At 40.9% G+C, this 24,355-nt stretch overlaps 2 protein-coding genes across 2 annotated transcripts; both read left to right on the forward strand.

Annotated features, from left to right (window-relative positions):
* The first annotated feature begins 361 nt into the window (after positions 1–361).
* On the forward strand, positions 362–6,359 carry RPL34 (ribosomal protein L34). The gene is made up of 5 exons (XM_067568239.1): positions 362–430; positions 1,381–1,454; positions 1,535–1,634; positions 3,481–3,584; positions 6,233–6,359. The coding sequence occupies exons 2-5, from the start codon at positions 1,390–1,392 to the stop codon at positions 6,315–6,317; spliced, it is 354 nt and encodes a 117-aa protein (XP_067424340.1). The 5' UTR covers positions 362–430; positions 1,381–1,389; the 3' UTR covers positions 6,318–6,359.
* A 6,352-nt stretch (positions 6,360–12,711) lies between these two features.
* On the forward strand, positions 12,712–23,470 carry OSTC (oligosaccharyltransferase complex non-catalytic subunit). The gene is made up of 4 exons (XM_067568185.1): positions 12,712–13,021; positions 16,097–16,190; positions 18,345–18,542; positions 22,803–23,470. The coding sequence occupies exons 1-4, from the start codon at positions 12,883–12,885 to the stop codon at positions 22,819–22,821; spliced, it is 450 nt and encodes a 149-aa protein (XP_067424286.1). The 5' UTR covers positions 12,712–12,882; the 3' UTR covers positions 22,822–23,470.
* Positions 23,471–24,355: the final 885 nt, after the last annotated feature.

A 24,355-nucleotide genomic window follows, 5' to 3' on the forward strand; every position in this document is an offset into this window, starting at 1 on the left:
GGTGCGGGGAGCCGGGCCGCCCCCGAGCAGGAGCCGCCAAGGCGAGCTCGCGCTGAGCGGGCTCGTTCCCCAGCCCCGGACTAGGTCAGTCAGTGCAGGGAGGGAGGCCGAGGGGCACCCAGTAGCAGTGGGGAACGCAGGCAACTGAACCGAACTGGGTCTGGGGGAGACTGGCGGGCTGGAGGGGACGATGAGCTGCGTGCTCCTGCCGGAGCCGTCCTGTCTCTTTAACACCCCGGCCAGCCCGCTCCTTTTCCGTACAACATGGCGGCGGCGGCGGCCACGCACGCAGCGCTAGGGCACGCGCTGCGAGGAGGAAGCCAGCCCTGCCCGGCCTGTAGGAGCTAATACTACTTCCGGGGCCTCCCGGGCACTATTTGAACTTTGACCCGCGCTCTTGCTCTTTCTCTTCCGGTCCCGGCGACGCCCGGTAGGGCCGCTTTTAGCTCCTAGCTCGTGAGGGGCGCTGCTCCGATCCGCTTCCATCCGCGGGCTGGCGGGGCCGGGTGGGCGGGGGCCGAGTCCTGGGCGGACAGTGGGCTGTGGGGAGCTGCGGGAGGGCGGTATTGGGGAGCGGGGCTTGGGTCGAGGCCTGGATGGAGCCTCGGGACCGGGCTGGGGTATCCCGTGCGGGGCTGCGCTTGGGGCTCGCGCCGACTGGCTGCAGCGCGTGTCCTGCACCCGTTGCCCCGATCCGGCTGCAGCCTTGCGAGTCGCTGGGGCTATCGAAAGGCCCCGAGGTTATGGTGCTATCCTGGAGGTGGGCAGGGCCAGACAACGGAGGGGGTGCACCTCTCTGCTTCCCCCGTGGCGGGGCCGCTAGGCAGGGAGAGGGGGGAAGTCCTGCTGTTTTCTAGTTTCTCGTGCGGGAAGGATCGGGTGTGAACACGGGGGTGCTGGGGTGGGCCTGGCGTTGTGGTGGTTACAGGAGAGTGACATGATGGGCAAGAGACGCGGGGAGCAGATAGTTCTGGTTGCTGTGAAAGCTATAGGGGTTTGCAAGCTGTAAGTATGCGGGCGTTAGCACAGACTGTGTGATCCCTCATCCTCTGAACGTAGATTTAACTTGTTTGCAGATGCCACTTCCCCTCCTTTGTAAAATGCTTTATGATCTAGAGATGAGAAATACTGTGACTCAGAGCTTTTTTTTTTTTTTGTGGGGGGACTACTGCATCTTTAGGACTAGCAGATGTGAAACATGATGCATTCTACTGCGCCCCTCAGACATCAGTGTATTGTTGCCAGGGCCATTAAAAGTATTTATTGATAATGCCACCTACTTTTTGTTGTTGTCCAAATTACTAGGGGAAAAAAGTTTAAATTTAATGGTGAAAGATGGTTTTGAGTCTAATGCTCTTTTTCTCTCTCTCCTTTATTTAGATATAAAAAATGGTTCAGCGTCTGACATATCGCCGTAGGTTGTCCTACAACACAGCCTCTAACAAGACCAGGCTGTAAGTAAAATCTGAAGCTTCTGAGCGTTTATCTGTTTGAGCCTAGTTTTTTACACTAATTCCATGTTTCCCTGACATAGGTCCCGGACACCAGGTAACAGGATTGTTTACCTTTACACCAAGAAAGTTGGCAAAGCACCAAAGTCTGCCTGTGGTGTGTGCCCAGGAAGACTTCGTGGTGTAAGTATTGCACTCATTCACCTGGTCATTTTCGGTTCCATGATTATATACTTCAAGTCCCAGCTGACTTGCTGTATGATTTTTTTTTTTTTCTAGTGAAGTATCTTGTCCATTGCTTTTCAATCTTTAATTGAAGATGATACTTACTTCATGTGTGTTTGTGAGAATTAGTTGTTAAAACAGCACTCTGAAAATTTAAAGCATTTAATAGTGATGCTATTTTTTCTTTATAGTGGTACTGATAATCCACAGCATTTGAGCTTCACTTTAGTGGATAAGTAGCAAACGCCCATGCAATAGAACTGGGCATGGATAGGCTTGGCAAAATTCAACTTTTTTTATAACTTTGGATAATGTTGATGTTTAAGTTTTTAAATTTTTTTTACTGTTTTAAAATGTTTTAGTTGCACTAAATTATGGGGGGGTGAGATGATTATTTAATGCCATCTCTAAGTTATCAAGCAGTATTTTTCTTCATCTGTAAAATTTAGTTATCGATGGAAATATTTTTTTTCATTGGTTTGAATGGGGGAGATGAAATTGCAGTTTACTGATGTTTACCATAAAAATCTAGCCAGTCTAGACATAGATAACTATCTAAGGGATACTGTAGTAATAAACTACATGGTGTAGTTCTGTGTGTAGATTGTACAATCAAAAGTTAGTTATAGTAACTACAGTATTTTTTAAAGCTGTCCACATAGCAAAGGTATCGTTTCCTTCTTACAGAAGGAAAGAAATTGATTTAATCTTTGCTAGGGAGGCTTCCACTATATCACTAACTCTCCCCACTCCTCCCTCCAAAAAAACACTTAAAGGTTTGCAGGTTCAGTTGTAGCAGTGAAAAGTGACTAAAGGACAATGTATATTCTAAACCTGATCCTGTCACTTATTGTCATCCTCTGTGATTTTGCCGTTTATGAATAATACCACCATCATCCAAACTTGATGTGACTGGTGTGTCCGTTGTAGCTGATAAAAGACTGATACACTTGGAAAGAGAATATTTAGGGTTTTATTTCAATTTTGTATGGAAGAGAGATTCTTCTTTGTTTGTAGTTCATGGACTGGTTGCTGGTGGTTGCCAGAAAGCTTATTTAATCACATGATGCTGGCTTTCCTTGTTTCTAGCGCTAAATGTCTTTAAAAGAGAGCTAGTACATAATTTCCCAATGTTACTTTTCAGTAAAAGCAATCGCAATGCTTTCCACAGGATTATAAATAATCCTAAATGGGGAAGGAAGGAAAGTGGTCCATGAGATAATACCTATTATGATTTGGTCTACACTATGAAAAGGTTCAAGAAGCTTGGCATAGAATGTGCAAAATGACTTGGAAGAGACACTGTCAGGTTACATGTATGTAACACAAATTTCCTTAGTTATGTTACTAATACCACCGAGGATTATTTAAAAAACTGATTAAGTTTTAGAATTTATTTTTATAGTCCTCAATTTCGCTTCCAGATTCTTCTGCAGTATTTTGGTTGCAAACTCTGCAGGGTAATATGTACACAAAAGCACAAGCAATCTGACATTTAACTGCCAGTTTCCCACAATGCCTATACAATTGTGGTAGATCTTAGACCACAGTAGGGATTTTTAGTAAGATATTTGTAATAAAGAGAGACTGTAAACAACTGTATTTTGTAAAAACCTATCTTGCACTTTCAGGTGCCAGCAGTTGACTTTTTTTCAAGAGAGCTGCCCAATATGCCTGTGCTTATTTAGTCTTAAGTGACATGCTTAAATGGTCCGCATGATTTTCTTTTGATATGGCTTGTATCCAGAAAGTGTGCATGATTATGAATTACTCTGTATGACACTTCAATTTTTGCTTCACATAGGTTCGTGCTGTGCGCCCTAAAGTCCTTATGAGGCTGTCAAAAACAAAGAAGCATGTTAGCAGAGCCTATGGTGGTTCCATGTGTGCTAAATGTGTCCGTGACAGGTAAATTTAAAGAAAGCTAAGCAACTTTGTCATAAATATTGGTCAAAATATGAAAAAAAAGTTGTTATTCACATCATATTAGCTGGGACAGATTTTTCAAACTGTGGGTACTTAACACTCTGTATAACAGTGTATTTCTCTTGATTAACTTGGATAAACATGGGGCTGTGAAACTCAGCAACGATGTAACCATGTAGATCAGTGGTTCCCAACCTTTTTGGCTCAAGGGCCACAGTTATCATTTTTACGGCCCTGCAGGGCCTCCTCTTACCCCCCCTCCCCCCCACTGCAGTCAGACAGAAGTAGTCCTCTCTGGTCTCCCATCCCCCTGGCTGCAGCAGGGAAACCACACACGTCCTGTAACCCCATGCACTTCACTTGGGTCTCTAGGCAGTGGTTCCCTTCTGGATCCTCTTTTTTCTGGCTCCAGCAGAGCCCCCAGTGCCTAGGGACTAAAGCAGAGCACTTTGGCGTGCTCCCTGCTACAGCCAGGGGAGGGGAGCAATGGGCCCCTTTGAAAGACTCCACAGGCCACTTTTGGCCCCCAGGCTCTGGGTTGGGAACCACTGATGTAGATGCATTTTATTATATATCAAATCTTGTTTCCTGGATATCAACTTTTATTATACTTTTTTAGAAAGGTTTTAGATTCTTCATTCTAATTTGCTATCAAACATCATGACATCTTTTCTGTGTAAACCTGAACTTTCAGTTCTGTTCTGAATACTGATTGATACAGGAGAGAGGCATAATTATTTAAGAAAAGCATTCATGCTGAAGCTGACCCTGTTTAAAAGTATGATACTAGTTGAACGATCTATATACTTCATTTTTTTTTTTTTTTTTAATACTGTGCATACATAGTAGATACTCTCAGGTATTTTAAATAGTTCTGCCTGTCTTGTGTGAACAGTGAATAAGGATAGATAAAATTGAGGTGTTTGCTTTTCCATGCTGTTTACTGAATCCAAGCCCTGATGATTATTGTCCCTATTACTTGCACACTGAACATCTCAGCATTGATGTATTGGGTTTGCTATCCGGATAACTTTTACACTGCACACTAGACTAAGGCCATCATAATTCATTTTATAGCAAAGTGCCAATGTGTATTAGCCCTGTCGTAGACAGATGCAACAAAAGATCCCCAGTGCAAAAGGCTTAGTTTATGCATATGTTAGGCAAATTTGAGTCCAGATCTCCAAAGTTAAAAGGTAAACATACTACTCCATACCTGATCTGTACTATAACCATTGGTAGCAATTTTTCACTTTTGAGTACTGTACTTTTAAAATGCAATTGCAGATATGTGGAAGACCTCTGGTGTGTGACGGACATAATGCTTAGTTCAAAATTGGGAAAGCTTTTTGAGGATGCTAGCATGTCTGTGTTTAATTCATCTATATAAAAGTTTTACTTTGTGACTAAGCCAGCCTACTACAGGTTTGCATGATGTGAAAAGCAGCTTTATCATGTGAAATGTGTATGATAGTCTTAAAGATAATGGTAACTTGATATGGAAAAAGGTGTTGTTTCTGTGCAGTTTAAAAGCTCTTTTATTAAGCATGGAGCATTGGTATTCGTGCCAGCTTGAAGGAAAATTGGGTGTTTGGATACAACTCTAGAAAAGAAGAGGAGTTTTAGAAGTGAAGGAAGTTTGTATCTTTAGGAGGTTTGAGCCACTACTGTTAGGTCCTACAGAAAAGGTGAACTAGGGATCAGATAAACTGTTTTTAATATTAACTAAATAGGGAAGAGACAATTCCAGGGCTGTTTTGCTACAGGGTTACAAAATGGCTATCTGTATCAGGCAGATAAATCTACATACAGCACTGGAGAGAGTTGCTGCTGCTGTTGCTGCTGGTAGTGGAGGGAGAAAAGATCCTGACCACCACACAGGAGGGGAAGCAGGGATTCTGGCAACAGGAAGGAGCCACAAACAGGGTTTCAGTGTAGCAAGTGTCTGCTGATGTGGGCAAGGCACACTTCTAGTATTCTTCATTTTTGGGGTGGGTCTTGTATTTGCACAATTAGGGATGGGAGGAATATTTGTACAGACATGGATTTGAGAACCAAATTCTTTCCAGCAATAGCCTACGCACAATCAAATACTAACAGCAGCTTTTTAGTGAGATTGTTAAACTGCACTTCCATGTCACTTAACACCTTTGTATTAAATAGTAACTAGAAATGTTCATGTGGTATATTTGTGTTTGGGTATGGGAAAGCAAGCTGTTGGGTGACTTAAGTTTAATCGTTTTAGGCTTGAGGTCCTTTACATAATGACAATGCCTAGCCTACAAAAATAACCATGTTTAAACATGACTCTGGCCTGACTGAGTGCATGAAAAAATGTAATCCACTAGCGGGAACTGTTTTAACCCTGAAATACTTAGGCCTTTGCTCTTTTCTGACATGTTCTTTCAGCCCACTCTGCCATGTGAAGCCACAAGCATTCTTAAACTCAGATGGTATGCATGTCATATTTCAATATTGCTGGGAATGGTGAAGAGTGGAAATTGAGAAGTTTTAAAACTAGGTTTTAGGTATCCTTTTGCGCTTAATAGTGGTTTGGAGAAGTATATGTGTAATATCAAAGTACAGTTCATATATTCAGGAGCTAATGAAGGCATCTTTTTTTCTCCTAGAATCAAACGAGCTTTCCTTATTGAGGAGCAGAAGATTGTTGTGAAAGTGTTGAAGGCACAAGCACAGAGTCAGAAATCTAAGTGAATCTATTTGTATTGTGTGCCTAATAAATGAGAATTCAACTTTTCTTGTGTCCTCTACCATTACATGTACCTCTACCTGTACATCTGCACCACAAGTGTGGTTAAAGCTAGGAAGTATTTTCACAAGTTTTGCTTTTTAATTGAGTGTTAGTGAAGTCTTCACTCACAAGTCAAGATGTTTTTTGTTGTAGTCTTCACAGTCATTGTAGCTACTCTGTGAAGAGCTTTAAAGTTGCTGCACAAACAGGTCATGCAACTTTTTAATAGCCACTCAAATCTCTCTGCATATGGGAAGAATGAGCTTTGAAATTGCCCCCACTTCATGTCCCTGGCCTGCCAGCATACAAAATGGTCAATGAGCTTCAGAACTCCTCTGCAGCTCAGATGGGAAAAAGTCCTGCTGAGCAGGGATCTCACTCTTGTCCCACTACTCCAACTGGCTGGGAGAAGAATTTTGTAGCACTGGTGGAGAAGCTGCTTAAGTGGCGGAGGTATGTTCTTTGTCGTTTTTTGCAGCATAGATGTACTTTTAGGCACCTAGGTGCCTGTCGTTGGAACATAGGATTCAACCATTTCAATCGGGGGGGGAGGGAAAAGCAAAAATCCTGTTTAAAATACCCTTAAATAATACCTAACTCTCATACAGTTCTGTTCATCAGTAGATCTCTAAAGGAGGGGAGCATTATCCCTATTTTCCAGATGCATCTAATTTTTTTCCTTCTAGCTTTTACCTTAGTAATTCTAGTTCTGTCTGTGCTATAAGACTGATTTAAAAAAAAAAAAAGTCAAAAGGGAATAAGCCCAATTTTAATCAGCTGCAAGCTGCCTTTAACAGCTCTTTCCTAAGGGCAAAGAACCCTCATCAATTCCTACCTATACTGTAACCAGCCAATATTAAAATATGGAAGGGGAAGGAATATTTTAATATTAAAAAATTGCCCAAGGGGAGTTATCCTTTGTTTTGAAGAGGTCCTCCGTATCATTCATTGCTCATTTTTCTTCTAATGTTAAGGACCTCAGCCATGGTTGCTTTTCATGGAGAAACAGAAAGATAGGTCTCTGTTTAAAACTTCTGAGTGGCTTGGTGGTAACAGAAGAGGTAAAACAGTGTCTGTCCCCCAAGAGAGCTGCCTTACCAATCTGCCAAGGCAATGAAGGCAGTTTTGTTAATGTTCTCAGATTGAATGAACATACCATGATATGGACTGCAAGCTCTTCAGGGCAGGTCTGTATTATGGGTTAGTATAGTACCTAGCAATAATGACAGATTCAAAGACTATTTAAAACAGCAATAGCTCAGCCACCTCCAAGCCAGCTTCAAATGTTTTTAAAGGCTAGCAACTATTAGAAAGATCTTGCCCTGGGATTGTAACATTAACTAAATTCAAAGCAGCAGAATGTTAATGTACTAAATTAAGTTTTCAAAGTTGAAGTTGATATTCACTGTCTTACTGTGTACAACTTCATTGGCTCCTCAGTATGCTGAAAAGAATGGATTTAAGCTAGAAATGGAAATGAGGACAGGTGTTTAATCTGCCCCATAAGTGGTTTTTCAATTAGATATGATTCAACATGCATGATTTACATTAATGTCTGTTAGATTAGATTTCCTTTAGGGCTCTTGGGGATGGGAGGCAATGGTGGGAAAGGAGATGATATTCATGCTGCATTTCCATTTTGGTTTGTATAACATCTTCAATGTAATTATTGCTAAATAATGAACAGGCAGAAAGCAGTGGAATTAGGCAGTTTGATCTGAATGGGGGGTTGGAAGAAAGAAACCAATTATACAAATGAAATTTGAGGGAACAAGGCAACTAAAATCTTAGTTTCCATGTGCGATAGCCTGGCTAGTGGCAAAAATAAAAATGCAGTCATTAGACAAAGTATCTGGGAAATGATGATAAGGCTGTTAGATCTGTTTTTAAATAATATTGATGACAGGCACAAAGCAGACAGCTGCAATTTAGATATCAAAGCACTTTTTAGAGATGTGATGTGCCTCTTAACTAGCAATGTCTTCAGTGTAGTCATTAGATTCAATTATTTAGCAAGACAAGCTATGTTTTCTTGTAGAGCAAGCCTATTAAACACTGACAAATAACCAAAAATAAGTGGCTGACACCTAGGCTTTAGGTTCATGTACAAGTTTTACTACTACCACTATGGAGTCAAATTATGTTTAACTATCAGTGTAAAGTAAGCCATGTTTCACCTTTGGTCTCGTAAATACCCAGTTATTGATGAAGTTGTATCTTTGTCCTCATTACAGCAAGGATGCAATTGTGAAGGTTTTCATGATGTGGACACTTTTTTCTTCTGGAAATGACTGAAAAACCACAAAACCCATTTCCCATAAATACTGAACAGATACTAGATTATTTATAAAAATGGTAGCACGCAATCACGATTGAGACTACATTATACTGGGAGCTGTACAGAGAAAAAAGAGGGTAATGACTTTTGGTCTCATCTGACCTGGGACAATGAATGACTTAGAGGTGAAAGGCTTTAGAACTAATTTTCAGTCCTCTGAGGAACCCTGTTTCCCCACTTTTCCCAAAAAAGTCTTGTATACTGCTATAATCTTCCTGATACTCAAGCAAGTCCTCTTTCCTTCGTTGGTCCAAGTATTCTTTTATTTTGATAGCTCCTGGTATTTAAGATTTGCATCTTTTTTTTTCCTGAGCAAATGTTACAACAGTCTCTCCTGGGAACAGCCAGAATATGTAACATGTTTTTCCATCTGTTCTCAAGATTAAATTGCTGTGGACACAATTACTTTAAAAGAGTACTCGTACCACCCTGTGGCTAGCTCAGTCAACAACAGTTTAAAATATTACATCAAAATAATCAGGGATGAAATAAAACAAAGACTTTCAAATAAGCGGATCAGGATTAGTTGCACCTCAGTTATGCAATTTCTGTAGCAGTATGGCATGTGGCTTGCATGGATGAGAGAGTGGGACTGAAACTGCACACACACCTTTCCTACTGTAATACGATCACTACAGGTGATTCAGCAATGCAACAGATGATTCTGCAGCCTCTTGGTCCAAGTCCTGTGGCAACGGGGGCATGGTGACACCAGCAGGTGTTGCTGGAAGTCCTTAGTCACATTCCTGTACCATGATCTTCATAACCCCTTAGCTTCAGGAAAAATGCTGGGAGCAAAACTGTGCTCTTTATATGGTATTCATCAACTTAGCCAAAGCTTTTATTCTGTAAAGTGTGAGGGACTCTGGAACCTTTTATCTTTGGAGGCCCTGCAAAATTTATTTCTATCATTTGGTCCTTCCATGATGATCAGAGTGGTGGGAAATGGCAAGATATCAGACCCCTTTTCAGTCACCAATGGCACCAAACAAGGTTGTAGGCTGACTCCCACACTTTTCCATCCTTTTTTGGGTTATGCTTATGGATGCATTTCATGACATTCACAGAGGAATATTTATCCAGTTCCACACTGATGGAAGTTGTTCCATCTGCAGTGCTTCTGTGCTCACATGAATCTGGCAGATTTACTCATTAAGGAGCTTTTATTTGCTAAAGACTGTGCACTGGTTGCTCTCAGTTGATGGCATTCAATTTACAACAGATCACTTGGCTGTTGCAGTCAGTTGTTTTGTAGTATTGTAGGAACCTGCACTGGGGGATGCACCTCTCTACTCAATTAGTAAGCTCAGTAATGCTCCTCTCAAGTCCCTGGAAAAGTTTTGCTACCTAGGGAATATGTTGTCAGAGAATTCCGTAACTGATTATGAAATTGCTCATCTCATAGCCAAGAGCAGCTCTGTACGTGGAATGTTGTCACGCCACCTCTGCAATGACCAGGGCATCAAAATAAGTACTAATCTAAATGTCATGCTTATAGCACTGCTCTATGGCTGTGAAAGACAATATTTTGCCACCAAATTAGGAAACTGGATCAGGTCCACATGCACAGTCTTTAGTCTGTTTGCAGGGTCAAATGGTGGGACAAGAGAGTCAATATCAAAATCCTTAGTCATTGTTAAGTGTCAGGCATTCAAAGCATGTTCAGTAAAGCTCAGTTGCATTAGTCTAGGCATCTCGTTTTTATGGCTGACTTGAGAATACACAAGGCCATATGTTATGGTCGGCTAAAGCTAGGCACCTATTCTCATGGTGGACAGTACAAATGATATAAAAATTTACTGAAGTAAACTTGAAAGCATATCAGGCTGACCCCTAGTCTCTAGCAACTGGGAAGCAACAGCCCATGACAAAGCCGTTGTCAAGTCATTAATCATTTTGAAGCAGGGTGCATTAACACCTTATGTGAAAAACATGAAGAGTGCAACCAAGGCTACAGCAGCCTACAATGGTCATGGACAACCTAATCTATCCCACATGTAACCCATTGGTCTGACCTCACACGGAAGTCTTCACCTATAGAGTTTGCTGGATCCTCAATATTGACATGAGACTCCATCATTGCTTCACAAAATGTCTCACTGAAATTAATGGATCACTCATAAAGTGCTACTAAATGTGATTAAGAATATCAGAATCTAGCCCATTGTTTCTAATCACAACAAATATCAGTCTAGTCTAGTAACTTTTTTTTATTTACCATCACCTTAAATCTAAAACCTTAAATGGTGGGCTACCAAAGATGCTTTATTTTAAGTGTTTATTTTTTAAAATTTTAAGTGTTTTTAAATGTATTCCCCTATGGAAATATTTATTACTAGAGTATTGCTAATCCAAATGCTATTTTTAAACAAGTATTAGATGTGGAAGTAGGCAGTACAAGTTTTATTAGCAGTAAATATTTATAATATGGTATGCTGCATACCCACGAAGGACTCCATATCCCTGAAGGCACTCAGCTCATTTTTATTTTTGTTTGGAGACCTTGGGCTCACTGGAGCAGATGTCCATTTTAGCACACTTGACCTGATTCCGAGGGAAAATCCTGATGTTTTGATTGGCAGCAGTAAAATCCAAGTTTTGTCCAAGTGCCACCAGATGACACGACCCATCCATCTCTCCCTGTTTTGTTCAACTCATCTTCCCCTTCCTGTAGCTGTCAGACCTATTTGTGCCAGTCTTGAAGATACTGGCTTAGGCTATGTCTACACTTAAAACACTACAAGGGCACTGCTGCGTTTCATTGTAAACATTCACTTCTGCGATGGCTTCCCTCAGAGGCTGTGGCTAATTCTGAAGAAGTATTCTTCCATCAACCTCACACTATCTACATGGAGACTTGGGTCGATTCACCTCCATCACTTGGGTATGGGTTTTTCACACCTCTGAGAGACATAGCAATGCTGATGTATGTTTTCAGTGTAGACCAACCCTCCCTCTCTCTGCCGGCTGCATCCTTATTATTTGAGACAGCTAATGTGGGACTCCTTTTATATTCCCTGGTGTATAGGGTAACCAGATAGCAAGCGTGAAAAATCCAGACAAGGACTGGGGGGTAATAGGCGCCCGTATAAGAAAAAGCCCTCAATATCAGGACTGATGCTATAAAATCAGGACACTACTGGGGAAGTACTTTGGCAAATCCAACAGAGAAGTGGCTAGCAGAGAAAAAGAAAGAGGCAGTGGGAGCCCAGAAGGCCCCAGCTCAGGGGACTAGGACACAAGCAGGGAAGGTCTCTCTTCCACCCCTGCCGCCCCACGCCCACTCCCGATGTCAAACATCCCAGTCTTCCTCGCTACCCCTCCTCCCACTGGCAGGCTGCTCGCTTTTGCAAACCAAGGACACGCTCATCCCATTCTGGGGTGCTCCAGACTGAAACGTACTAACTGCACCTGAGACCCTTCACGTCTTGTGACGCTTTCCTTTCCCCTGGCTTTTGTTTAAACTCAAGCGGCGCCGATCCCCGCAGCGCGGCAGGACTGAGGGCGGAGGTGTCGCTTCAGTCACCGCGGGAGCTTTTCCAGCGGGGCTGCTCCCCGCTCAGCCTGCACACCAAGCCCGCGCGCGCCCCACCAGCTGATGGAGTGAGCCTCCGACACCACCGCCCCACGCGCCCTTCAGCCACGTGCTGCCCCCGGATTATCCCATTAGTTGACGTGTCGCACGCCGCGATGGGTCGAGCGTTCCTCCTCTCCTCCGTCTGTGTGGGCGGAACTCCGAGTGGGCTAATCCCGCCCGACACTCTCTGAGTTACCCTGTCTTTTTGGCCACGTCAGGTGGTGCTAGGCCCTGGCAGCTGAGTACCAATGATAATCCCCGGACATGTGCAGCCGGTTTGAAGCCCCAGAGTTTGGGGTGTTTTAACGAAGCAAGCTTTTATATCTCTTTTATTTCTCTCAAGGTGACATTTACCGTGCTCAATTTTGCACTTTCCCCTCATCCCCCCCTTATTCTTATCACCTTCCAGGACCCCGCCGTTGCTCTGCGTCTCCTCTCAAACTGGCTTCCGTTTCCGTCTTCGTGTAGAGAGAGTGAGTGACTCGCGGCTGTAGGGAGGGGAAAACGGTGGCCGCGGCGGGTCAATCAACCCGGGGACGAAGCCGGGGCAGGTGGTAGCCGCGGCCGGGGCTGCTTTTGATTTTCTTCTGTTGGAGGTGGCTGGGCCGCCATCATGGAGACGCTGTACCGGGTGCCGTTCGCGGTGCTCCAGTGCCCCAACATCAAGCTGAAGCGGCCGAGCTGGGTACACACGCCCTCGGCCATGACCGTCTACGCGCTGGTGGTGGTGTCCTACTTCCTCATCACCGGAGGTACCGGAGCCGGACGGAGGGGAAGGTGGGGGGAGCGGGCCTGTCTCTCTCCGCTCCCGGGGCGCTTCTTGGGGGCGGGGGCAGTGGGCTGACCCGTGCCTCTCTCAGTGGGCTGGGCGGCGGCGTGGGGGCGCCTCCCCCGTTCGGTGGGCAGCGGGGCTCCTTTCCCTCTCCACTCCCGGGGCTGGAGCTGCTGGGGGGAGAGGGGCGCCCTTCCTCTGGGGCTGGGCGAGGGAGACCCCCGGGTGAGGGGAGCGGTCTCTGTGTGACCCACCCCCCATACAAGGGGACCCGTCACGTGCGGGGAAGCGCGTCCAGGTCTGCCCCCCTTCTTGCGGCATCGCGGTTGGTTCCCCGGGTTCCGCCTGCCTGAGCCGGCCCCGGGACGCAGGGACGCTCTCCGGGGTGTTCCCAGAGAGGGATCTCTTTTGCCCGTGGTTTAAGACCCCCCCGTTCGCACTGAGCGTGGCACAGAGCTCCCCGTCTCCGCTGGGGCGATAGCCGCAGCTCTGTGAAGAGTAGGCAAGGCAGTGGGCCAGGTTTTGGCTCTATGGTTCAGCGATAAGTCTTGGCGAGGATCTTGGTTCGGGTGCAGATCACAAAATCGAGTAACCGAAGAGATCAGGGGGACCAAATTCATCTCTAGATGAGGATACTGTTGGTTAGTAAAGGGATTATTAGACACTAAACTGACACTGTGTTTGATTTTTGAAGCAGATTCAGGAGATGTGTGCCATGGGGAGAAACGTTTGTTCCTAAAGGCCTACTTTCCAGTCTTGGCTTTTGGAAGGAATAACGTTAAGACAGCTCTTAAAACATCTTCCTCGAGGGATGAAGGATTTTGCTCTTTGTGTTCAAAGACATTCAAAAGTTTCCTCTTTTAAATTGATATGCATCCTGAGAAGAGCAGCCCCTACACTCCATTAATGCTTAGATTAAGCTACCTGTGAATTTTGCTTGTGTTATGTCAGTGAGGTGTACTATGTGCCCACCCACCAACTCACCCCCCTGCAAGCAAACCTCCCCAGTTTTCTCTGTCCACTATTAAAATTTTGCCTTAATCCTGATGCTGGAATGAGGCTTTCTAGCGTGTGGTAAATAGAATTTAATGAGTGATCAAATTAGGGATTTCAGTGAATATCAGAAAACTTTACTTTAGCTTTGATTACCTGGCTTTCAAGGGAGTGTTGATTAAGGAATGAGGATGTGGCTGTTGAGTGGTGATTTGGCAGGTGGCTGTTTTGCTTTCCTACTCCAACCCTGTAGCAGCTTCTGGTTTATTTATCACTACTGCTGCTTAATATGAGATGGTATGTGGATCAAAATCTCTTTCTCTATTTATCAAAGCAAACTCCAATCAAGTGATCCAGTGTAGTTTGGGTTGATGCACCAAAGGAACATAATTCTGCATGTATTATAGTTATCCCCAAATAGCAATAAGTCTATTAGCAAGAAGTCTGTTGCGCTAGTCTGCAAAGCTGTTACCATCTCCATTCAAATCCTTCATGAAGATCCTCTCTTGTCCACACTAGCACTTATGCCAGCAAAACTTTTGTCGCTCAGGGGTGTGACATGTTTTGCCTGCATAAGTGCTTGTGTGGACAGCGTTGTGTTGGTGGGAGACACTCTCCCACTGACATAGCTACTGCCACTCATTTAGGTGGTTTTATTATGTCAGCAGGAGAGCTCTCCCACCGACATAACGCGGCTACACAAGTGCTCTTACAGTGGCACAGCTGTACTGATATAGCTGTGCTTGTGTAAGTATTAAGTGTAGACTAGCCCTAAGTGTCACCTGCAAGAAAATAGCTAAATAACAGTGCTAGGTAGAGGAGCATAAATAATAGTTTATATTAATTAAAAATACCGTGTCAAGACATGGCTAATTTGTCCTCTTGACCACTGTCCTTGTATGTTGTATTTTCTGCTCCCTTTCTGTCTTCCTACTCTCCTTTCTGGGGCTGAGAATGTGCCTCCTGTGAGTTTATAGTGCCTCATGTGCTATAGTCAGTCACTCCAGAAACAAATAAAGAATCTGAAGTCCAACCACAAGAGGCAGTAGATCAAGTAAATTTGCTGGAATAAACTGAGAGTTTTATATAAGTAACTCTTAAAATTTTAGATTAAATTCAAAATTATTGCTAAAGTTCACAGTATCTCTGTAAAGCTCAATGACATTGCAGTCTTCTGGCAATATGCTCTCATTTCTGTACCTATAGAGTAAGAAAGAATAGTCCCTAAATAGAAGACTACTGTACATTTCCTGTACGTACTACACACTTCTATGATTTTAGATCTTTTCAGCCAAAAATGATTTTTATTTTTCTTGTCCCTATAAAGTTAAATAGAATGAATGAAGTTAACAATCACCAATTAAACCCCATACGAAAACAAAGCCTAGGACACTAGATCATGATATGATGAACACACAGGACTGTGACTGTGTAAAGTCATTGGAGTACTAATCACACATAAGCCACTTACCATTAAGGATTTGTCTATGCAGCAGCTGGGAGGGTGAATCTCTGCTTTGGTAGACATATGTCTACGTCTAGCTGTGGTTGAACTAGTGTGCTAAATATAGCATTAGGGATGTGGCAGCTCAGCTGCCTGAGTACCTACCCAGGGAGTCGAGCGGCATTGTACTCAGGTAGCTAACCTGTGCCACAGTGGCCATGCTGCTACTTTTTGCATGCTAGCTTGAGCAGAACTAGTGTGTATATCTACACAAGCTGGGAACAATCCTCCGAGCTGCAGTATAGCTATACTCCTACCAATTTTTTTTTTCCTTGTAACACTAATCTAAAAAAGGGCTTTCTGAAATGTCTAATACTCATCCCTCTATGATTTAAGGCTGTACCTTAATTAATTGATAAGGTGGATTTGAAAATACCAAATTGCCTTTTAGCATTTGAACAGGAGATGTAAAAAGGCATTTAATTTACTAAACTGTTTACTGTGTATTCATATTGGCTGTAGAAGGAAATCATTCTTAATATTTAGAGGTGGGTGATGCTGGCACATTGTTCAAAACTAATGTGCAAACCTGTCTTTTTTTTTTTTTTTTTTTAATAGGAATAATCTATGATGTGATTGTAGAGCCTCCAAGTGTCGGGTCTATGACAGACGAACATGGACATCAGAGACCAGTGGCCTTCTTGGCATACAGGTAGAAATTATCCTTTGTTGTAAAAGAAGGGTCTCTCTCTGACCTGCAAATGAATGTGGCTCACTTGCATTCAGTGCTCTTGTAGAGCTCCATTGACTTTAGGTGAGCTCTCTGAGAGACCCAGGATCCAGAAATATGCATCTTATTGCACTATTAAAGCCTTCATTTGCAAACGAATTGTTTAAATATCCACTGTATATTTTATATATAGGCTTGGAAGGATTTGACTTTTAAAAAAAAATAAATTAATAAAAAATAATATCAATTTACATTTCTGCATTACAGGAAAAGAAATTTCAGGTAGATGACACTAATTAATTTTCAGTGATAAAAGTCGAGTCATATCAGAATCAGAAGCTCTATTTGATCATGTTTCATAACTATAATATCTTTTTAATTATTGTCAGAATTGACTGAGTACACCAGTTGTGTAATGTGTTTTTATATTTTTCCTTTCTGTTAAACTTCGTTTAGTAATGGGTGAAAGATGTTTGTGTGCTTGTTTGTGGAAGGAAAGGTGTGTGGTTGCAAATATGTAACAATTAAAATTGAATACCCAAGTTTAGTGGTGTGTATTAATATAGTCTATCTTTAGTTGGCTTTCACTTTTTTCTTTTTTTTTCCCCCTCCAAAACTCTTCTTTCCTACTATTTCGAATGACCATTTTTCTGTTCCACATTCAGTACTACTGTAAGGTCTAACCACAAACTCTTATTTTTCTAATTAATCTTAGCAGCAATAAACTATAGAACTCACATCTGTAATTTAAAACTTGTATTCAGTTTGTGAATCCAAAATAATATGATGGATTTTGATAATTTGCAGGATCAAGGATGTAGTTACTTTGCATGAGTGCAGGGGACCACCCCCATGGAGTAACTTGCAGGTTTTGGGTCAGATTTTTGTTCAGTTTGAAACAAATCTACAGAGTCTGTCCTTCAAAATTAGTTCAGCAGATGCTTCTTGCTTCGAATCTAAAACTTTACTAGAGGTGAAACTAAATTAATCAGAAGTTAGTTGAGAAGATTGAATAAGTCTACAGAGCTTTGGATTTTGACTGTCTGGACTGGTTGTCCTTAATTGCTGAAGAGAATGATGGGTTGTTTTGTTTTATTAGAAGTACCTCATTGTAAAAAGAGCTGACATGGTTTTTTTGTTTTTGTTTTTTTAAACATTATAAAATACATAATAGTTATCATTGTTACTCTTGATTCTGGAATATTTTGTGCAGTTTGTGCTCAGAATTAACACCCTCCAGTATGCCTTAGATTTCTTTGGGCCACTGCAATAGACATGAATCACGCTACTCCAGGAAGGTGGGAGCACTTAATAAAAGTCATTGGGAAGAACAGTGTAAAAGATTAGGCTGCTGTTTATCAAAATGGCAAGACACTAATATGAAATGCTCTGCTGCCTTGTAGATCCTTTCAGCAAAGTGCTTTACAAAGGTGCTGGTGTATAACCATATTAGAAATTGGGAAACTGAGGCACTGAAGTGTAAGGAACTTATCCAACTTCATGCAGTGACAGGACCGAGAACGCAGTCTAGCACATCTCACCCATTCCTAATGCTGTGCTAGAACAAGGAGACACACTTCCTCCCATGATATGGCTTGAATAACACTCCTCTTCTTGCTGTGACTGGAATTCAGAGTCTGTCTTCCAAGCAATGGGATGGGAAACAAACTTGAAAGTTCAACCATCTAGAAGTCCTGGGTCCCTACTTACATGCATTTGTTAAAAACTTATTTTTGCTTTCAACTAAGATACATTTGAAATGACCACACTTACTTTATTTAGAATTTTAAATGTAATGTATAAAATGTGGTGGTTTTGCATTCAGTCACATTATCTTTTTATGTATACTTATGATAAAAAGCATTAGTATGTTTTTCACTTTGGAGAGTACTGGTCCAGGAGCTAAATTTTATATTAATCCCTTATTGTGATTGACTTCCTATCAGGAGACAATGGAACATAGCACATGCTGCTGGAGCTAAGTGTGTAAACATTAAAATTAACTCTCCTGGATTTTTGTGAAACTGAAGCAGACCTGAGTATTACACTAACTACCTGTCTCTTGAAGTGGAAATAATACCTTGGGGGACTGGTGTTCTACTGAAACATCTTTTACTCCTGTTTTTTTTCCCTTAGAGTAAATGGACAGTATATTATGGAAGGACTCGCATCCAGCTTCCTCTTCACAATGGGAGGTCTAGGCTTCATAATTCTGGATCGATCCAATGCACCAAATATCCCAAAGCTCAATAGATTTTTGTTGCTTTTTATTGGATTTGTCAGTGTCCTGTTGAGCTTCTTCATGGCAAGAGTTTTCATGCGGATGAAATTGCCGTAAGTTGTTTAGTACATTTCATGCTGTTCTCACCTTTCTTCCTTCCCCACTCCCCCCCACCTCCTTTTTTGTTACTGATAAGCAGGGATCCTAGCTTTCCCATTATAAATAAACATAAAAATCCACATTTTTCTGTTGTTAAAATGGAACGCTGAACTTCAGGTTCCCTAGCCACAAAATATATATGTATAGGTATCAGTTGAACACAATGTTTTATTGATATATTTACTATTTTTCAGCAAGTTTGAAGTCTACCAGTGCCATCAATCATTATAATACAATAAAATTAATAGAATTGCAATTTGTATTTTATATATACCAAATATTTGTCTGTATTCTATATTTTCAGAAAATTGGGGTTTTTTTAAAATGCATAAAAAATAAAATTAAAATTATTCACTTTCTGAGTTAGTCCTGGAGGCTGAAGTAAAATTTGAGATGTATTAAAACACAACCCTATATGCTATTAAGTAACCTTATTACACCGGAAGCAGTTTATTGGAGTATGTTTAGCTATGTACAGTAGAACCCATTTATTCGAGCCTCCATTATCTGGTTCTCTGTATAAACTGAACCACCAGCTGCCTGGGGCTGACAGTGGCGGGAGGCTCGGGTGGTCAGTGCATTAAAAAATCAACCATAAGAGGGGGAGGTTGCATGCATTGACTAAGTGACACCGGTACTTTCAGTAAGATCTAGTTAGTGTTTTTATTTTTTCACAAAATATAAAAACTAAAGATTCTCTGGAAAACAAATTCTGTGTTTTTCCATGACGAACAGATTTCTAAGATCCCTGCTGATAAGTTTACAAAGCACTACATATGAAGCAAGGATGAGTTGTTTTTTTTTTAAAAAAAATTGGTGTCGATTAAACATTCACAGCTTGGCTTTAAGGTGTTTTTGTTAAAAATTTACTTGGAATTTGCCCTCTGTAGTGAGACATATTTTTGGTCTGCCCATTCTGAGCCATTATGTTGTGGTGAAGGGAGGTGACAGAAGCTCCCTAATATGTCAGAAATCATAGCTAAAATACAGTTTGATTCTAGACTTGATGGATTAGATTTTGAGGAAAGATTAAAAGACTTGATTTCTAGAGGTTGGCTAAAAGCCAGCACAGGCTTTGGAGATAAGCATAAATAGCTAAGCATTTGGAGGATGGGAGACAGATTAGTGGTATAACAAGAAGCCTGAGTTTTCCTTCTTAATTTTCTATCTGTTCTACTGCTTGTGAAAAACGTTCCCAGTCTTCCAAGCAGGGTGAAGTAATCTTTGTTCTTGGAGACCTCATCATAAAACTGGACAAAACACTATAAAACATACTGTGTATGACATGATTCTATATTGAAATGTGTGTGTACTGGCAGGGCTTTCCAGCTTCTTGATTTTGTAATTTCCAGTCTATACAGTAGCTTATAATTAATTTTTTTTATTTTTGCTGTCTGGCTTTCCCTTTTCTCCTTCCCTTCCCGATATGACCTGACTGGGGCTGCCAAGAGCAGCAGTTTCTTTGAGGGCTACTGCTAAAACTACTCCATGAATTAACTGGCAGGGGATGTCTTTGGTTTTTTAACAATGATATGGTCATTCTCCATTTCTTGGAAATTCACTTAATCTTCCCTATTGTATAGATAGGCACTGCTGGCCCATAGAGTGGAAGTGTTGGGTTTCCTCGCCGTGTATAGCAACGACATATACAGCATCAGAATACAATAGATTTTTTTTTTTAAATCAAATATGTCTGGTCTCAATGGTTCCTGGTCACGTTTGAGAAGTTCTAAAGAATAGGAAGGAAATCTTGTAAGAATCATTTGTGGCTTGGACATATATTCTAACAATAACAAGATTGTACCTGGTGTACTGACTTTATATCACCTCAGTTAATTTCTTAACAGGCTTTTGTTCACTGATTATTTAATATTCAGGAATATCTTGCCTAGGGGAAAGTTTATCATATCTGAGTGCTGGCCAAATAGCTTACTAAATCCTCATTAATGAAAATATAAGACTTATCTGATAGATACAGGACACAACAGTGAATTTTACTTTTATTGAAAGGCAGGCAGATCCTTAGTTACTCAAGGCATAGAAAAGCCTTTGTGTTCTGGTGATATTCAGTATATTGTTTTTGATTAACATGGACATTATTCTTGTTTTGCATCTGAGAACTGCAAATTTAAAATTTAAAACTAATGCATATAAGTCAAATCATGATTCCTGCTATTATTGTAGCTATACTCACAGCAATAAACTTATGCTGTATCTTCTGCTTTCACTCTGATTTTTCAAACAAACACCCAAAATTGTGCTAGATGCCTTACAGAAGTAAGTAAAGACAGTCCTTGCTCTGAAATGTTATGATTTAGACATGATTCAAGAAGTGAGAGCCATAGACAGACAAGGAGAAATTGGGGGAAAGGAAGGACAGGGGTTACAATAATATACAGCTACTCTGTAAGACATGTATTGTCTTAGCAGTTATGTTACCTTAGTTCATTGGAGAAGAGGAGGTTAGAGAAGACAGGAGAAAAGTTGGGGCTGAATCGTACAAGTTGGGGCTGAATGATGTAGGATCTTGAAATTGATAGTTGGCATGACCAACACAAATGCAGAACCTTTCACACGATGTAATAAAGACTTCAGAAATTTATGATGATAGACTAAATCAGTTCCAATGATCAAAGAAAATGGGGAAGGAGAGGCAGCTCAAGCTAGTCAGCAGAGAAGATTCTAGTTTGGACTAGTCTTGCCCTTGAATCTCTCAGCAAGCTTCTGTGCAGTTAATGCCATAAGCACTAAGGCCAGGAAATGCTGGTATATAAATGTGCCCATTGATTTGCTAGTATAGGAATCCCTTGCCAGCCTCAAAGGATATTTTCTTAGCTCTACCTGGCTATAACTACCTGCACCTAAGTGCAGCTGCAGTGGTAAGACTGTCGTCAATGGTTCTTTTCACTTAGATCCCTATCTAGGGGAGGTAATAGTGTGCCAGTAAAGGAGAAACTGCCAAAACTACTATATCCAAAAAGAAATGGAAGAAATTTCTTCCAAGGAACATTTTACAGGATTCTTTGTAAAATCCTAATTAAAAAAATTAATCCAGTGTGATGGTTATTGAGACGTTTATGGATGTAGTGAAAGGACTGTAGACTCCCCAGATTATACTTACAAAAATTTTTGATCTTGAATATTCATCAAATGAAAATTTTCTTTTTGGTTAAAGAGGATTATTTATTTATTTTATTATTTATTTGTGCTTGATTAGACATGGAGTAAAACCCTCCAAGGACATGAATGTGGTGGAAGATCAGCAGTAATAGTAAAACAGGCCTTTAAGACCAGTTTCAACTGACCGAAGATGCAGACTTTTTTTTTTTTTAAAAGGACACACAGTAGGTGTTAGTTCCAGCTGTGCTAAAAGTATTTTCCAACTGTTACAAAGCTCGTTTGCTGAGGTTATCAGAACAACAAAACCCCAAAGATGCCAGTTTGAGCTTTACTATCAAATATTAGAAATGTAAGCTAAATTCCCTTTTTTTTTTTTTTTTTTTTTTTTTTTTAAATTTCAGACAATGGGGGGGGTACCTATCCTTTATTTTATACAGACCAACTAGAAACTTGATCATATTCTCTACATACTAGGGGCACCTGCAAATAATTTTCATCACAAGCCAGTTCCACCACAATCTTGGAGTTCATCTTGGAGGATAAAATGGCTGACAGCTAGTAAAACCAGACTTTTGGACCTGAGACCTAATGATAACTAAACTCAGGTTAATTAACTAGAACAGAGAGAATCCTTGGATCCATACTTTATTTTATATATATTTATGAAGAACTTTATCCCTTGGTCTTCTGTTTTTAAAAATCGTATTCTTAAAAGAGGCTCTGGAATTGTGGAACTAAACTTGCATTAATATATCACATACACCATAGAGGAGTAGGTTGTGTGGTCTGGTGAAAATTTGAGTATGGAATAGTTCATTACGTTTTAACTGGGTGGAAAATTTCCTGAGTATCCTTTGAGCATGTTTCTAGTGAACGTCTTTACCATAAAATTATTTAAGGCTTTAACAGACATTCTAGCAAACTGTTCGTTGTTTCCTCATTAATGATTTATTGTAACTTTTTTTCAATTGTTTAAGTCTGAAAAATGGGTACACTGTTAACTTGATATAGCTTTATTTTTTAAGATTGTAATCTGTTTACTTTAAGTGTGTTGTGCTCCTAATTTCTCTCTCAACTTTTATTTTGTCCTGTAGGGGATACTTGATGGGTTAGTGCCTTGTGTGGTATGTACAAGCACAAAATGGATTTGTTTCTCTTCATGAAGAGCTGAAAAACTAGCAATCAACAAAACTATACCGTATCCCTCAGGAAGACACAAGAAAGGTCTAATTATGAGAAACAGCAAGTGCAAGCAGTGCTTCCAACTCACATTTCATAAATAAAAATTGCCATTACCAGTTGCTAGTCTATTTTTAAAACAGCATTTTATCACTTGTCTATTTCTATCATTAAAGAGAGAAAGTTACTTAACTGTTATCTAGCTCTAGGTATGAATTTGTATCTTGAAACAATTCAGTATAAAATGTAAAACTAGCATTTTTCTCTTGCTCACTTTTTCCCTTACCTGACTGAAGTATTAGGCAATGGTTTTACAATTCCTGATTTTAAAGTATGCAGCACTCTAGCCTGTTCTCTTTGGTCTCCCCCGTTTCAGATTTATACCTAGAGAGAAGTCTTTTGGTGATACTTTACTATCAATTATACTGTGTCTAATGAAGTTATTTCTAAGGCACCTATTGCCTTGATATTCATGGCATCGCATTAACAAATCCAGATGTACACTGGATACAACATTGTATGAGTGCATTTCTTTTTGGAACAGTGTACAAAAGGAGCCAAATTAAACATGTTTTCTACTAAACCACTTGCATTTTGTGCAGTTTCTAAAACAGTAATCTTTGTAAATTGTATACAGATCTGTGGGTTCTGCAGTAACAAAATGCTACACAATGGGTACTTGCTTAATGTATCTTTTATTGGATAAGTGATGTAAACTGTAGGGGGGCAACTGTAGCTGTCTCTCATAAGTTCACCAGAGCCCACGGTTCTTCTCAAACATGCATTGTACTGAAATGCTACACCATTACCAATAACAAGGTGAGTTACTGAATTACTCCGGAGGCTTCTGCTTGTGTTTTATTGTTGCTAGGACAGACACCAACTTATTTTTCTTTGATTAGTGTATAGGCATTAAGAGAAGAAATCATCTCATTACTCTAATTGTTAATATAATTAATATAGTCAGGGGTTCTCAAACGGGGGCTTGTGACCCCCTCAAGGAGTTGTGAGGTTATTATTTTGGGGTGGGGAGGGGAGTGGCATGGTATTGGGTGGGGTCGCCACAGTCTGAAATATTTTCAAAGGAGGTCCCAGCAAAAAAAATTTGAGAACCCCTGGTGTAGATCATGCATTGCTTCTCTCTGTGGGAAGAAACAATCTTTATTTAAAATAACAGCAAGGTCCTTAATCAGAAGTGTTCAAAGATATTAACGTCTGAATCTGGAGGATAATTCTGTCATTGGGAGCCATAGTCCTGTTTAGGACCTCAGCGTGCCTACAGTTTGAGATCTTGCTATTTAACATCTACCACCATGATATGCCATCATGAGAGGTAAACTTTCTACTCATTCCTTCTTATGTTTGTAATCATCCCTCCATTCATTTGTCTTGCTACATCCTTGTCTATAAGGAAGGCTGGCGCAATTAGCGTTTAAAAAAAAAAAAAAACGAGTTCTTATGATTACAG

This window comes from Emydura macquarii, unplaced genomic scaffold (genome assembly GCF_026122565.2).
Source record: "Emydura macquarii macquarii isolate MOO-44397 ecotype Brisbane River unplaced genomic scaffold, CSIRO-AGI_Emac_v2 contig_2863, whole genome shotgun sequence".
NCBI lineage: Eukaryota > Metazoa > Chordata > Testudines > Chelidae > Emydura > Emydura macquarii.

What these genes read in the sequence shown, in the direction of transcription:
- OSTC (XM_067568185.1), top strand. Translation starts at nt 12,883, where the DNA reads ATGGAGACGCTGTACCGGGTGCCGTTCGCGGTGCTCCAGTGCCCCAAC. An exon ending in CTACTTCCTCATCACCGGAG is followed by an intron (nt 13,022 to 16,096) that starts GTACCGGAGCCG and finishes TTTTTTTAATAG; the next exon opens with GAATAATCTATGATGTGATT. An exon ending in GTGGCCTTCTTGGCATACAG is followed by an intron (nt 16,191 to 18,344) that starts GTAGAAATTATC and finishes TTTTTCCCTTAG; the next exon opens with AGTAAATGGACAGTATATTA.
- RPL34 (XM_067568239.1), top strand. Translation starts at nt 1,390, where the DNA reads ATGGTTCAGCGTCTGACATATCGCCGTAGGTTGTCCTACAACACAGCC. An exon ending in GCCTCTAACAAGACCAGGCT is followed by an intron (nt 1,455 to 1,534) that starts GTAAGTAAAATC and finishes TCCCTGACATAG; the next exon opens with GTCCCGGACACCAGGTAACA. An exon ending in GCCCAGGAAGACTTCGTGGT is followed by an intron (nt 1,635 to 3,480) that starts GTAAGTATTGCA and finishes TGCTTCACATAG; the next exon opens with GTTCGTGCTGTGCGCCCTAA.